This window comes from Nelusetta ayraudi, unplaced genomic scaffold (assembly GCF_046127955.1).
Source record: "Nelusetta ayraudi isolate G7.1 ecotype Tasmania unplaced genomic scaffold, CSIRO-AGI_Nayr_v1 ptg000135l, whole genome shotgun sequence".
Classification (NCBI taxonomy): domain Eukaryota; kingdom Metazoa; phylum Chordata; class Actinopteri; order Tetraodontiformes; family Monacanthidae; genus Nelusetta; species Nelusetta ayraudi.
In genome coordinates, this window is record NW_027466185.1 from 4,825,359 (window position 1) to 4,840,996 (window position 15,638).

At 42.8% G+C, this 15,638-nt stretch overlaps 2 protein-coding genes and 1 long non-coding RNA gene across 8 annotated transcripts; 2 read left to right on the plus strand and 1 right to left on the minus strand.

Moving 5' to 3' along the window:
- The first annotated feature begins 1,014 nt into the window (after window positions 1–1,014).
- LOC142877058 (uncharacterized) lies at window positions 1,015–6,902 on the plus strand. Of its 3 annotated transcripts, XM_076011405.1 has the most exons (7): window positions 1,015–1,331; window positions 2,580–2,800; window positions 2,891–2,960; window positions 3,077–3,167; window positions 4,396–4,532; window positions 5,453–5,673; window positions 5,725–6,902. In XM_076011405.1, exons 1-7 carry the CDS (start codon window positions 1,190–1,192, stop codon window positions 5,839–5,841), a joined length of 999 nt encoding a protein of 332 aa, XP_075867520.1. In that variant the 5' UTR covers window positions 1,015–1,189; the 3' UTR covers window positions 5,842–6,902. The 3 variants fall into 3 exon arrangements, with proteins under 3 accessions (XP_075867520.1, XP_075867518.1, XP_075867519.1); XM_076011403.1 differs by having other exon boundaries at window positions 5,453–6,902; XM_076011404.1 differs by having other exon boundaries at window positions 1,016–1,331; window positions 4,396–4,502; window positions 5,453–6,902.
- An 888-nt stretch (window positions 6,903–7,790) lies between these two features.
- LOC142904996 (uncharacterized) lies at window positions 7,791–8,850 on the plus strand. Its single transcript, XR_012929484.1, has 2 exons — window positions 7,791–8,420; window positions 8,517–8,850. It is a non-coding gene; the product is annotated as an uncharacterized LOC142904996 (long non-coding RNA).
- Window positions 8,512–15,276, minus strand: LOC142904993 (etoposide-induced protein 2.4-like). 4 transcript variants are annotated; one of them, XM_076051443.1, is made up of 11 exons: window positions 15,137–15,276; window positions 14,693–15,003; window positions 12,890–13,035; window positions 11,958–12,018; window positions 11,480–11,546; window positions 11,265–11,389; window positions 9,944–10,063; window positions 9,583–9,694; window positions 9,379–9,490; window positions 9,168–9,200; window positions 8,512–9,089 (listed from the first exon to the last, which is right to left on the minus strand). In XM_076051443.1, the coding sequence occupies exons 2-11, from the start codon at window positions 14,834–14,836 to the stop codon at window positions 8,927–8,929; spliced, it is 1,083 nt and encodes a 360-aa protein (XP_075907558.1). In that variant the 5' UTR covers window positions 14,837–15,003; window positions 15,137–15,276; the 3' UTR covers window positions 8,512–8,926. The 4 variants fall into 4 exon arrangements, with proteins under 4 accessions (XP_075907558.1, XP_075907557.1, XP_075907559.1 ...); XM_076051442.1 differs by having other exon boundaries at window positions 8,519–9,089; window positions 9,168–9,242; XM_076051444.1 differs by lacking the exon at window positions 14,693–15,003 and having other exon boundaries at window positions 8,522–9,089; window positions 9,168–9,242.
- Window positions 15,277–15,638: the final 362 nt, after the last annotated feature.

Genomic DNA, 15,638 nt, shown 5'->3' on the forward strand with positions numbered 1-15,638 from the left:
AAAAAGGACTGACTAACTAACAAAAGTACACTCTAATAACAAATCTAGGTTTTAACAAAACAAAACAAAACAAAACAAAACAATCACTCACGAGGAGGAAAAAGACTGACGAATTAACAAAAGGTCTATACTAATGACAAAACTAAAAAAAATCACTCACAAGGAGGAAAAAGACTGACGAATTAACAAAAGGTCTATACTAATGACAAAACTAAAAAAATCACTCACAAGGAGGAAAAAGACTAACTAGTAAACAAAATCCTATTCTAATAACAAAACTTAGCTTTGACAGAAAATCACTCGATCTCGAGGAACAACCGTCTTACTGTGGACTCTTACGGCCGTGGCCGGGTTCGACGCTAGACATGCCGGCCGAAGACACTCTGGCACAAGACAAGGGGAACGCAGACTATTTGAACACACAAGGTAACAAGGCACAGCTGGAAACAATGGGTAATTGGGTCAGACGAACAGGTGGAACATGAGGAGAGGTTGTGATCTGAAACGAGAGGAAGTTGTCAAAATAAAACAGGAAATGACGGGACAAAACCCCAAGACGAGACAAAACCTCACCACGGTGTGACATATGTGGTTGGCGACGCTGCTTTGTCTCGGCGCTCTGACGTTCTTGCTAGCTCCGGTGCTCGTACTAGCAGCAACGTGTTTTGCAATCAACACATTTATGTTCATATATTGTCAGTCACAGTTGGATGTAGAGACGTTTTAATACATATTTAAAATACTAGCGCCCGGCTCTGCATTTGGGCATACTCCCCCCGAACCGGCTGCTTTCATATGGCGCTGTGACGACATGTAAATTCAGCATTAGAGCGCTAACTCCTTAATATATCTATTACATGAGGTCCTCATTGGTGTCTTATAATAACAAGCGCTCTTCTATCGTTCTAAAATTAGTCATTCAACGCTTTAATTTTGAAGGAGTTTTTCCCGGAAGTGTCTTATCTCTAGCTGCGGAACTGAACCCAGTCAGCTGTTGGGAACGGCGCAGTCACGTTACATGACATTCCGTTGAACAGCCAGTACAGCGCGACGCCTCTTTCCGTATTTGTTTTTTGTTTTCGTTTTTGTCCCTGCTATCCTTCTATTTCTTTCCTTTTTAAGATACACCTTTCGGCGAGCTACCGTTTCCTGTCTCGTACCGTTTGTCCTGTGTTGTGTTCGCGGAACGATGGTTATGTCAACATCGCAGCAAGTCGCCCTGGCTTTCACGGCCGTGCTCTTCACGTTTGTCGTCCTGCCTCGGCTGTTTGGCGTCGGCGTGGGGTCCGCGGGGAAGGAGAACCGTTTCGACTCCCGCTACGGACGAAAAGGTGAGGACACCTCCGCGCTGACACACAGACGGAAACGGAACAAAGCAGTATCGTTTCCTAAATGCCCTCGTCGCCTTGAGCGTTGCAAATTCCCAGCGTGAAGGAGAACTGGATGCACGGCCATGTGAAAAGTAGTTTCTTCCTGGACACTTCGGTGTGTTCGTGCACTGGTACAGTTACAGCTACACGGATGCAATATTTGCAATGTTTATTTATTTTTTTTTTAAATGAGTAACTCTTAATACAACTAAATACAGAGATTTCGCCACACTGGAGTCTGAAGGAAGCGCCCGGGTCGTTTCCACATCTAACCTCCGCGCCTCTCATCTCCCTTTTCACTTTGTCTTTGTCCGCGGTGCGTGGGGGCAACTAGCCTAGCGTCAAAATGTTGTTTTAATGCTGTGAATTGAATTAAAGTATGAGAGCGAATTACGAAACCACCGCGCGCGCAGTGTCGTTAAGAAAGGTTTTCCGTGAGCCAGATGCCGTCATCAAAAGAGCCACATCTGGCTCGCGAGCCATAGGTTCCTGACCCCTGCTCTACGCATTCCTCACGTGCTGTAGAGATTTCAATTTATATGAGATGTTAATAAATCCCGTAGTTTACAAGTAAACACTGACGGATATGACGTAAATATCACTCCCGTATTTCTTAATCCTAAACCTTTACTCATTGTTTTTCCCCAATATTTTTTTCAATGACTATTTTCAGTGCTACTCAGTGAATGAATCTTGATACGTTGAAGGAATATTTTCTGTCTGCCCGGGATTATTTATCAGATGTTGATTTGATGGGCACCACATTCATTACAAATGTTTTTTTCCCCCCTGTAATTCATCCATATGTTTTCATGTACAATTGGGTGACTTAATTATTGTGTTGCAGTATTGATAGTCTGACAATCTATGTAGGGGATGTTTGTTGGCTACACACTTGGCTGTTCATTGTTTTATTGTTACCATTATGCTATTTAAATACACACTTAAAAAAAGTGTCTGGAGAAAGTAACATTTTCTAATAAAATTTCACAGTTCCCTTTTTTCAATTGCACAAATTAGACTTAGTATTTTGGAGCAGTACATAGACGCATGACATTATATTGGGTTTATTGTTCCAAAATGTCACAACATCATATAAAATGGGTTGTTTTGATATATACCTCGGCTAACATCAGTTAAACTGTTAGAAAATGGAATAAAAATAACGTTCACAAAAATACCAATCCCTTTGATCTTGAATATTTGTAGGAGCAGGTCCAGGCCCTGGTGCAATCAGAGGTCAGGCAATAAATATGAATGGCCCTGGTTCTTCTCAGAGTGCTGAAAACATGCAGCAGATGCAGAAGCTGATGGAGCAGGAGCTGAAGAGCGACAAGTATAAAACCAACAGCAACAAGGGCTACGTGTTCACACTCATGCCTCTCTACGCTATCGGCGTTGGAGTATTTGCAGCCTACAAGTTCCTAAAGGTGAGTGCGTATGTTTGTAACCTGTTCCCCTGACAAGTAGTGATAACTGAAGCCAGAATCAGTGTTTGAAGTTTTCCTCTGTCTTCTCAGATCAAGTCTGCAGACGATCAAGCTCAAAAAGACACGTTCACAAAAGGGGCCAAGAAGTCGGTGGAGGCAGGTTAGTATCTGTGCGCTGCCAGTTCTGCTTGCATTTTTTTTTTCTAACCATTTATTTCTTTTTAATGCGTAGTTGTTTGGGTTATGGGTGAGTAATGAGTGTTTGCGCATCTGCAGAGAACCAGCTGAACGAGCTGGAACAAAGGTTGGCGCAAACTGAGAGGATGCTCAACTCCATCCTCACGCAGCTGGACCCGCTCACCAACTGGTAAGCACGGGCAGCTGTTGTTGGCTTTACACGCGGTGTGGTCTCCAGGGAGATGAGCGCCACGCCCTGTCATCACCACTCTTGTGTAAACAGCGGCGGCGCCGGAGCGCCGCTCCTCCAATGTCCTCTAATGTAAATAACGCTCACGTTTCGCAAATACGTTTCGTCTTCTAACCGCACAAAAGATTCTGCTCAGGCAGCCGCGTTGGCACATTTCCTGGTTGATAAAATGTTTTCTAGATGGCAGACGTGTTTCCGTATTCTATGTTTTTGTGCCTTGTTTGGAAAGCTAAGTTCAGATTTGTTGTTTCGTCTCGTTATTTTAAACTTCCTCCCTTGCTGTTTAATCTGTCTGTGAGCGAGTAGAGGGACATATTTCACCCACAGATCGAAATATTTTTTGATACTCTTTCATAGAGACTGTTTATGCACATATGTTGTTTCGGTACAAATGTCTCAGTTATGTAGATACCAGCTGTCGAGAGGTTTGCACTCGTTACAGATCTCAACGGAACGACAGTGTCTTTCTGTGTGGTCACAGTGAGCTATTGGAATTGCCACCTTCTTTTTCTTCTTCTTCTTCTTCTTTATCAAGTTGGGTTTTCTGCCCCTGTGGGTAAACGGTGCTTGCTGTTTGGGTTTGAGTTTAAACCAATCAGAATATTCACCACAAAAGTAATTGAAGCAGCACTTCTTCCAATTGGAGCGAGAGCTAGAGGTGATTTGGAAATAAAATCATAAACAGACGCAGCACAAGCTGTGGGACAGTCAGTCAGCTGTATCTATGGCAACACTGTAAGACCTCTGGACTGTAATGCTTCCCAGTCCTGCTCTCGTGGAGTAATATTGCTCTCAGCTTTGGTTTCGATCAATGCTTCCTCCCCACACAGAATTGTAATTTCTAAACACTGAGCGTGCCTAATGGTTACAATCTTAAATTCGGGGCACTGCAGTTTGAAGCATTAAGGTCTGCCGCAGACCCCTTCCTGAGCATGTCGCTTGGAATGCCGTTTGGGTGCAGTTCTATAGCATTTATTTTTCTTACGATAGAGTTCTTGTCTGTCTGATGGCCCATGATGGACCTGATGAGATGCAGAATCTGATCCAGTGTTTGCTGGCTTCTATGTTCACAAAAAAAGATGAATGCATTCTGCATGGTAATACATACAAAAGTGTATAGATTTTTCTTCACCCTCGTGTTGTTAATCGTCGATTCATTCCTCTGCAGTGTGAAGTCAGTGGCCCAGGAACAGAAGACTGAGATCATGTCTCAACTCCAGACGATCCGGTACCTGATGAAGAAGAGAGGGATGGAATGCCCCCCCCTGAACAGCGGTGAGGTCACTGGCGCCGACACACTGAAGGGTTCTCGCCTCGTTCACACTGGCACTTGGTGTTCTGCACTCACTTCGAGTTTAAAGTTTAAGCGTGTAATATTTGGAGATTTTTAGATTAAACGGTGACATCAAGTGGTTACATTTTAGATTGCAGCGCCATTTCGCTCAACCCTCCCTCCCTCAACCTTGCCAGTGAACTACGGTGGCCTGCGCACCCAAACCTGGATAACTTGTCCACTTTCTTCTTTGTTGCTTTATTTGACGACGCCAGCGTTCACCTTAAATACGAAGTGCGCTGTCAGGCAGCTGGATTGTCCACACCAGGCTTCCTTAGACATATGGCGATGCAAGAAGGCAGCTGACTGGGAGCAAGAGCCTTGATCTGTGTATGTTGTTATATATAAATAAGAACCGTTGCAAGGGTAGGAAAACTAAATGACTTTTATTGTACTGTGAGTATACACATTTATTAATGTATTTATTGGCGGTATACATATAAGTTTTCCCAAATGAAAATAGTATATCAGGCTAAATTTTCCACACTGGACCTTTAACAGTGACAACGACGAGAGTATAACATTTACAAACCAGTCGACGCCACAACAACACCTGCAGCCAACTTCTGAAAAGGATGTTTGTTAAAAAAAAAAATAATAAAAAAACATACAAAAAACAAACGTGTCTAAAGTTTAAACCGTCACAGATTGCAAACAATGTGGCTTGCTGCTGGCGCTGTGTGCCTCCACGTCAAAACCCACAACTTTGATATTCAGACCGAGCCAGCCACGTTGTCATATATTTCTAGAGGGGCCTTTTGCATCTAATTTACACATGCCAAGTGTGGTAGATGTTCAATTTGCAAAAAGGCAGCATGCACGACAGTGACTGCCAACGAAACATTTAACACAATATTTTTTGTGTTTTGCATTTTCTTTGTTGGACCTCCAGAGTCCTCTTGCGGGCGTAACCTCGACGACCTCATTCAGTCGCTCGGAGCGGCGTCGCTCTCAGCGGAGGAAGCTCCTCCGAAAGAGGCGAAGGGTCTGGAGGAGCCGGAGGAGAAAGCTGCGGCCCAAGACGAAGAGGTGAAGGAGCTGGAACCAGAAGAATCAGACGAGGAAGAGGAGGACGAAGAGGAGAAGGAGGAAGAGGAGGAGGAGGAGGAGGAGGTGGTGGAGGAAGAAGAGGAGGAGGAGGAGGAGGTGGAGGAGGAAGAAGAGGGAATGGAGGAGTCTGAGCTCATGCCCTCACTAGAGGAGGAGGATGTGACAAACATTGAAGAGGTGGGAGCCGGGGAACCTGCCTCGGGTCTCAGGCGGCGCAACAGGCCCGAATGAACTGGTGCGGAAACCTTTGCTCTCCACAACCACAGAAACTCTTGTACATTTTTATTACGTGAAGTGGTTTCTTATTTATAAAAAAAAAAAAGCATTTGTCGAAAAAACAAACAATAATGGCATGAGGACAAAACACAGACTGCAGTCTTGTCACGTTCAATGCTCATCGGTCAGAAATAACTGCACAAGGACAAAATCAACTAGGTTTTGTCTCTCGCTTCTCTCTCTGTTCGTACGTCCTCTACCGATTGCTATGCAGACTGACAGTAAGGCAAAATCCACATTTTCCACTTAGGTTTAGTTTTTGCTTTCAACTGGAAGATGGAGCCTGGTCCTGCTCCTGTCCCCAAACAATTTCCCTCAAAACATTCTTGACTCTTTGTGAAATATTGCTGTTTGGTTTCTCACGCTTCATTTCCACTACGGTGAATCCAGCGCTTTCTATGCCAAGGACCTTGCTTAAATCACACACATACTTCCCATGAGAAGATTGTTTTATTTTTTTTTGCCACATGCTATAAAGGTTGGCCTCTATTTTATTGCAGGAAGTTTGTCTCACCTTTTGCCAAAGTAAATATGATTTTATTTATTCTAATGGTTTGCAGATCATTTCCTCAGCAAGCATAAAGTCAATTTTATAGTTGGTTAATTGTTAATCATTTTAAATAGCCAATACTTGTATAAACATTTAGAATTAAGAAGAAAAAACAACTAGACAGTGTTAAAGACTGAATTAAAATCTTTTCTTGAATATGGGACCCTAGCTCTTTTTTATATAAAAAGCCTGCAATCAAAGAAAACTTTTATTTTCACTAATTTGCACTATGAACATTTGGCTTTATCTCTACTTGACAAACAAGCTGTAGAAAAACTGATGACTGACATGACTTTTTTTTGGCGTAGCGGGGGCCTTAAATGGAACACTATCATGCTTTCATGTCCTTCTCCCTGAGCAGATGTATTTATTAGCTTTTATTCTTTAAATAGAAGTCTCATTGTATACTGTTTTTCCCTTAGCTTTATTTATACATGACAAAATAATGAGTTTTTCAAAACTTTAATGCATGCTTTTGTTTTTGTCATGATACTTTTAGTTGTAGATGTTGAAAACACAATATCTTAATGTGGAGTATGTTTGCTTTTGGGATAGAAAAAAATGCCCAAACACAGACCATCTTTGTTTCAATCGTTTCCACCTTCACATTGTTACATGTTGCTCAATGTGTTTTTCACAAGTCTTCTATTGAAAAACTGATTATCCAATCAAGAATTGAGGGTGAGAGTCCCCCCCCCCTTTTTTTTTTAATTTTATTTTTTTACTGAGGCTCATTGTCTTGCATCAATTTCACGTTGCTATCTGTTACATGTGAACACTGCACATATTTATACATTGAATTTATTGTGAACTCTATTTTAAGTGAAAAATGAGCTGCCCCTGAACTCTGACTCTACTCTAGTGATCATAAAATATTCCTCCTGTAAGTCTCTGAAAGCCTTATCAGTAGGTCACTGTTAGAGCTGCGCCTACAAGGTGTTTTGTTTCAGCCTTTTGTACCACAAAGCTTTGCCTTAACATAGATGTCACTTCCTCCTCCTTTATTCCTAATGGTGGTTCTGTTTGGATTGATGTGTGTTTTACGTTGAGGTCTGTCATCTGAGCTTTTGTGTACAACTGAATACACGATGAAATCATTTATAATAATAAAAACAGTTCTAGTAATCTCAAGCGTGTTCAGTAAGTTTCTTAGGATGGCTGAATACTTCAACTTGACTTCAAAATGACACTATACAACAGTCTGCCGTCTTTTTTTCTTTTTTCAATTTTAAGATGTGTTGCATCCTATCACTTTGATAGGACGGTCATTTCTGTGACTTTTGGGTGGATTAAAGTTTTTTTACATTTTTTTTGTCTTCGACAAAAAACAGCATAATATAGTATGTCGTTTTTATTTATTTATTTTTTGTACTTGAGATATTGCATTCTACCTCTCCGTCTCATGCAGAAGTATGATTGCATGGTCATTCTGGTAAGTTTTGGGCTGATCTGGGAATTTTCATCTCCCCTGAAGATGACTTTTATTCTGATTTTGGCATGATTTTGTACTCTTTCCCTCTTTTTCATGCTCGGCTGTTCTAGAACAGTCATCCCTGTGGTTTTAAGGCTGATCTGTGTTGAGATGTCGCAGCCCCTGTACAAAAAAGAGTATAGTATGAATTTTTCTGATTTTTGGATATATTGAGATTTTGCCTTCTACCACCTCGACTCGTGTTTAAACTATAATAGGACCATGATATTTCGGTGTGAATTTCGGACATGTTTTGCATGACTTTGCATGGAACAGCTCCGTCTCATCCTGTAGTATGATAGGAGTATGGTTTTGGTGCATTTTGGACTGAATAATTTTTTTTTTTTTTTTTCCAAACTATCGTATGTCCCTTATGAAGAACGTGACTTTTTATTTTTATTTATTTATTTATTTATTTAGATTGGATCCAAATACAAGACCAATCTGTCACTTTTTCAAGCCCCTTAGAAGCCCCCCTGCACCTACAGGAACCGAGGTTGCCGTCACTGTGAGGTCGTCCATGAATGCTGCCGAGTGCCACATCTTGACATGGGGCCTCTACATTCTTCCTCAGCTGATAAGAGATGCGACCACTACATTTTTATCCAGGTTTGCTGACAGAGACACCACCATTTTATTTAGCCTGCAAATAAGGAAGGTGACTTGCAGTGTCACAGAAACAACATGTAGTGTAGTTTAATAAGCGCTACAAAAAAAATCCTTCAGCCCAAAGTTTGCTTTGACATTAAGCCTGTGAAATATTCAAGGGGAATGATATATGGGTGCTATATGTTTTCTTTCAATAGAAGAAAACATAGCAAAATAACAGGTCACAAGCCAAGTTTAAAGTATGTGAGGAACCTTGCTGATGATTCTGTGTCCCAGTAAAGGTTTGTTGGTTGAAAGGAAAGCGCAAAAGGCCTAAGGGTTTAAATACTGGCCATCATTTGAAAGAAAATAAAACACTGTCATTCACAGAAATCACAAGATGCCTCTTCCATCAACTTGAAGCGGCTCCGTCACGAGGTGGACGAAGCTCTTTGGCGGACTGGGGAGGAGTGAGGGGACGAAAGCCTTTCTGAGGGGGAGGAAGGTGTGAGAGCCGACTGCAGGTGGACGGTCTTGTGGAAGATTTTGTTACTGATCAGAACCACAAGGGAGAAAAGACGCAGCTGAAAGTGGCTGAAAGAGCGGAAAGCACAAATGAAAATCTGGTCAGTTTGTTCAAAAATACCTGAATGAAAACCATTTTGGACTTACTGAAGTGTTGTTGGGGTCTTGGCCTCATAAGCGCTGATTATGAACAGTGGGAAGAGGATGGAGAACAAGGAGCAACTTGGTGAAAACAACAACAACAACAAGATACCATTAGTGAGACAATCACTGGAAGCAGTATGCAGTAAAAATAACTAGGTGTGCTTTTATGCTACTTTATCTGGTACATATTGCCAGTTCAAGGTTTGAACCTTACCTGATGATGTAGGAGGAGGGCTGGGCAGTCAGCAGAGCCATGGGCAAACCAAAACCAAAGTAGTATGGCCAATTCCTCTCTATATTGGACAGCCGTTGGTGCATTTCAATACCTGAAACGGCAACGACAGCAGCAACAGCTTGAGCACATCGATCAGAATTTGCTAATTGCCGTGGCTAAAGAGATTTCGTGTCAGAATCTCACCGTGGTTGAACCAGCGATACTCAAAACAGTACAAAGAGTAAAGCAGAGACATGTGGAGAAGACCAACCACCTTCCCAATGGCGTCGATGGGGAACAGGCTGACGACCATGCCCTAGAAAATATAAAAGAGAGAGAGAGAGAGAGAGAGGGAGGGAGAGGGAGAGGGAGAGAGAACCCCCTCCACCCCCACACGCACACGCACATACACACACACACACACACACATATTTACAGGCAATTTATAAAATGTAGACCCAATTTTGTGTCGCGGCTTCATGGGCAGCCACATTGTGAAGTCTCTATGAATATAGGATAAGACCGACAGAATTTCGGCCCAATAGAGACAGTCACCCGATTGTACCTGAATTAGGAAGAGTGCCTGCAGGAGCAGGTTGAAGAGCATGTCTGCGATGTTCCTGCTGACGCTGGGGAATGGCTGAGCTCTACAGCCCGACACTTCAAACGCTAGAGCCGCTATGTCCTGCAACAGAGAAGTAAAACATCTACGTCTGTGTGACTGCTTTCAACTTCTATTGCCATTTTACCGTACGGTGGCTTTATGACAGCAGCACAAGACGTCAGCAGGTTTTAAACATGAATGTGCTTCTGTATTTTAAGGCAAAGAACTGGAATGTTACACAATGGCCAAGTCAAACACTCGACCTGAATCCGATTGATCATGCATTTCTCTTGCTGAAGACAAAACTAAAGGGAAAATGCCCCACAAACAAGCAGGAAGTGAGGACAGCTGCAGTGGAGGCCTGGCAGAGCATCACCAGGGATGAAACCCAGCGTCTGGTGAAGTCTATGCCTTCCAGACTTCAGGCTGTAAGTGACTGCACGGAATTTGCAACCAAGTATTAAAAAGTAAATGTTTGATTTATGAGTGTTAATTTGTCCCATTACTTATGGTCCCTTAAAAAGTAGGAGGCACATATACAAACTGTTGTAATTACTACACCATTCACCTGTAAATACCCTCAAATTAAAGATGAAAGTCTGCAGTTAAAGCACATCGTGTTTGTTTCATTTCAAATCCAATGTGGTGGTGTTTGGAGCCGAAAAAGATGCTAACTGTGTCGATGTCCCAATATTTATGGACCTGACTGTATGTAGCGTTCTCTTTTGAAGTGAAGTCACAATCCTTTCTGTCTAATTAGAATTTCATCAATATTGGTGGCGAAAAGTTTGTTTCAAAGCTCTGTGTGTGTAAAAAGCAAAACCGCACGCGCAGAACTGAGATCCATAAATGTTTTTTTTTCCACAAGTAATTCACAAATACATTAAAGACTGAGCTTCCAAACGCGTGTTGGAAAGTTGTGAATGTTAGGAAGATCGTTTATTTTCCAATTTGTTTTATATTTGCAAAAGATTTTGTGTGAGTTTACAAATCTTTTTTTTTGAATGTGCGGAAGATGTTTCAATGTGCAGATTACACATTTACATACAGACAGACGATCTGCTCACACACATCATTATGAAACAAATCTACCTCCATATATTGGGCTTGCATCAGAGAGACAAACTTTGCCACACTTACGGAGATTCATTTTTAGTCACAAAAGTAAAATAAATAGAAGAAAACTTTGTGTGTGTCAACTGTAAGAAGATGGTGTCAAAGCATCAAAGCATCGACTTGGAATTTCTTCATATCATCACAGTGTGTAAAAGCGCAGCCTTACCTTGAACCAAAAGGCATTGACTATCCTGCTGATGGCAAACAGAGGGAGAATCCAGAGGGCACTGAAGACGGAGGTCAAGAAGAACTTCAGCCAGGACCAAATGCTGTGATGAAGGGAGGGGTCACCTTTGTTTAAAAAAAGAAACAAGTTTGTTTACTGACTGCTTAGGTAGCATAGTTGGGTCTTGTTGAATTTCTACCAGCAGGCAAACATACTGATGATCTTTGCTGTCTGAATGTGCAGCCAGGGGATGAACAGCTGGTTGATGACCACAAGACTAAGCTGCAGGGGGGGGGAATGAGTTACTTCTCAAGTCATGCTTTTACACAATTTATTTTATAAATTTGACTTCAAACTAAAAAAAGAAATACTTTTTTTTTTTTTTTTAGAAATGGTTAAAACATTTGGGAACGTTTGTCTAAGAAAAGACAGCCACTGTATAATGATGTAGAATCATTGCATGCCGGCCCATGACCTACTTCTTCACCTTTCAGAAGATTGAGTATAAAGGAATATTGCTCATTTCAATATCTACTCTCACATTTATTTGCATGCATGGTTTAAAAGAGTGGGGAAGAAGATGGTATTAGCAGGAAATGAGTATTATTTGTGTAACTGATACTCACAATGGACACATAAGAATTGTAATCTTGTATCATAATGATGAAAATGAATGAATGATGAAGATCTCACCCAGACGACTCCTGCATTCCAGGCACAACAGTAAAACACCCTGCGGACGATGCTTGGCTCGCTGAAAAAAGAAGAGGAAATTGAAGTCACGTCTTTGAGGTCTTTAACAGTCATTTGGAGTGCCTTTGTGTGAAAGAACGGTCATAGATTTTTTTTTGACCAGATGGCCAGACGGCGCTTTGCCAAAACAAAAGTAGTATGCTGGGAAAATTCATGTATCTGAAATTTGCGCAGAGGCGTGATGTCGTCACACAGGCTGTGTAGATACAGCACATAGCTCAGCTATGTACTATAGCTCCATTTGGCACCGTTCTGCATTGCAAAACGGGGAACGGTTTTGTTGGATGACCTGTGTTCAACGATCAATGAAAGCATGCGTTTGAACGAATGTGAACAAACTTTGTAAGCAGTCTATTTTTCCATAAACTGAAACAACCAAACTATTTACCCATTAGCGGCAGAATCAGAGGACCTGGCTCCATGGCACTCAATGAGTTAAGCAATGTGAACGAAAACGACTTTGCCTCATTGTGCATCGTTTGCTATCTAGGAAACTGGCTGGCCCACTGAAAATTCCAGTTTTTGGTGGCAATTTACAAGCATTGTGGTAAAAACATGGATTTATAGAACTTTTCAATTATAACCACATTAAGACAATGTGGCACAATGACCAAATACTCCTACTTTTAGCAGGTCACAGAGCCACAGCACATGCAGAGTGAAAGTTTAGTTGATGAGCCTGAGTCATTAATTCATTCAAATTCAATAGCAGTTTCTAATCTAAGAGTAGATAATTTGGTTGCTTAAATATGTGAAAAATATACAAGAGTATATTGTCCGTTGTTATAAAAGAACCACTACTAGATCAGACATTGATATTCAACGTTAATGTGTGTGTCTGGATTTGATCAGTAGACTGTCGTCTGGCCTACTTTTCCATGTTGCGCTTTTCTCTCTTTGCCCGTCTTCGTGCCAGGACCCCATTGACCCTTTTTTTCCGCTGCTGTTCCCTTTTCTGCTGGATACGGGCATCCAACTTGTAGATTGTCCCAATCCACAGTATGGAGTCCTTTGCACCCTAGAAATTCAGAAAATAAAATGGAGAGAGGAGAGAGAGGACTCTTTACAAGAACACTTACATAATCATACACAATTAAAAAGATGAAGAGATGATTGAAAAGATCTGCAACCTCTTACAGGACTTACAACAACTTCAGTGAAAGAGTCTCCTCAGGCCAAGTAACATCTGCCTGGCACCGCCTGGAGAAAGGCATCATCACTGCACAATCTCGGTGTTACTCTTCTCCTCTCTGCATTGAACATGACTGTTCAGTCTGCCGATGCGGAATGCAGAGGACCATAGTCAGCCCCCATAAGAAACTTCATGGACGACTTTAACAGTGATGACCACATCTGTTCCTGGGCGCAGGTGTCTCCTTCAGGGGCTAGAACAGCTTATCTCTTGGGCAAAGATGAGCTTCAAGCCAGCTAAGTCCAGGTCTCTGGCCTGCTTTACTCTGGAAAGGACCAAGATTCCAACAGTGACCGAAAAACCTGTCAAAAGCCTCGGCATCTTTGACTGCTCCCTGAAGGTTGCAGCAGCACTACAGCAGACCAAGAGCGACTTGTCATCTTGGCTCACAGCCATTGACAAATCTGGACTTCTGGGAAAGTTCAAGGCCTGGATGTACCAGCACAGAGTCCTACCTAGAATACCACTATGCCCCTGTTGGTCAATGAGGTACCAGTGACAACGGTAGAGGTACTAGAGAAGACCATCACCCAGTTTCTTAGGAGATGGCTGGGGCTCCCTCTGTCCTTGAGCAGCATGATCCTGTACAGCCATCGCACCAAACTGCACCTCCCTTTCAGTGGACTGACAGAAGAGTTTAAAGTCACCTGCTCCAGAGCGGCGATGATGTACAGGGACCCGTGAAAAGTCAAGGTGGCCTCAGCAAGAATCCTTGTGAAGACCCGGAGGTAGTGGCTGGCACAAGAAGCTGAAAACAGAGCAGAGCCACAGCTGAGGTGCAAAACCTTGGTGGCAACCGTGGCAACAGGGAGGGCAGGCCTTGGTAGCTTTCCGAAGCCACGTTACGACCGCGCACATGGAAAGGAAAAGTGCCAACTGGTCCTAGATGAGATCTGTGCAGAGGTAGAGGAAGAACATTGCAGCAAGATGGTCTGCATGTCCAAGCAAGGGGCGTGGACAAGGTGGGAGCATGCGGAACTTCGCAAACTCAAGCCCGGCCAATCTGCACACCCGGGGCCTGGCAGACATTCCTGAGTGCAGGTGTTCCAGAGGAGGGACACCTTTAAGCACATTTTGAGCTGCTGTCCAACGGCGTTTGGAGATGGGCGGTATTGCTGGCGACCAAGTTTTAAAATCCTTGGCAGATTACATCTGCACAGAGATACAGAACAGCAAGAGCCAGGTTGCCCCGAAGCAGTCAATCACCTTCTTCAGAGCAGGGCAGAAGTCAAAACACCGGTCCAACTCCCTTCAGGAGGGCTCCTCGCCACCGCTTGGGACTGGCAGTTCCAAGTTGACCTGGAAAGGCAACTCATGTTCCCAGTCAACATAGCTACCAGTTCACTTCGCCCAGATGTGGTTTTAACATGAGTCCACCAAGCAAGTGGTGCTACTGGAACTGACTGTCCTGTGGGAGGACCAAATCGACGAGGCAAACGAGTGCAATACGCCGGCCTAAAACGGCCTAATACGCCGAGTTCACCACTGAGTGCCAGAAGAATGGCTGGAAAGCCTGCTGTGAGTCAGTTGAAATCAGGTGCAGAGGATTCGCTGGACACTCACTCCACCGTGTGTTTAAACTCCTTAGAGTGAGAGGACTGCAGTTGAAGACAGATACCAAGAACATCCTTGAGGCCGCATAAAAGGCCCAAATGGTGGCTGTGAAACCGTAGGGGGGACACGTGGGGCGCCACTTGGTCACAAGTCGGAGACTGATCACCGCCGGCTGGGTCGCCTGGGTGAGGGTGTATGATGATTAAAGACCCGAAACACCCTTTGACCCAGGGTTCATCACTGTAGACGTGAACAAGTAGCACCGTAAGGTGTATTAAAGTTCATAAATAAAGCTGGAAGATATAAAATATTTTAAATCTTATGAATTTCCTGTCTTGCATTCGAGCTTTGTTTGTGTGTAAAATCTGCTGACCATCATGACACTGCGGAGGAAGGGAACAATGCTGTCTGCCATCTCTGGACCAGCTACAGCACCATCAACTGTAGGAGGAGGGCAGTGTTGTGACCTGGTGCTCAGCTCTCATTGCAAAGCAGAGCTCACCCACGAAGCAGCTGCAGGCCAAACAACAAATATAGACTTAAGAACTTAAGGACAAGAACAAAGTGGTAAAATTATAAAAGCACATTAGAATAGAATGGGAGAAGATAGAAGAAATCTTTATTGTCACTGTGCACAGCAGTGAAAATAAAAGTGTAAAAACGATTAACACGAACAGACATAAAGGCCTAAGAAAAACTAGCTGGGTGACAGAAAGAACTTTGTTTTATAATAAATGGTATAAATAAATAAATATAAATATATGGCTTTCATCCAATCATATTCCTGCCGGCTTGTCTTGTCAAGTTCTATGAAATCTGCCTTAGGCCCTCAGAATCAACACTGCAGGTGAACGGACTACAGTCTGTTATGATAG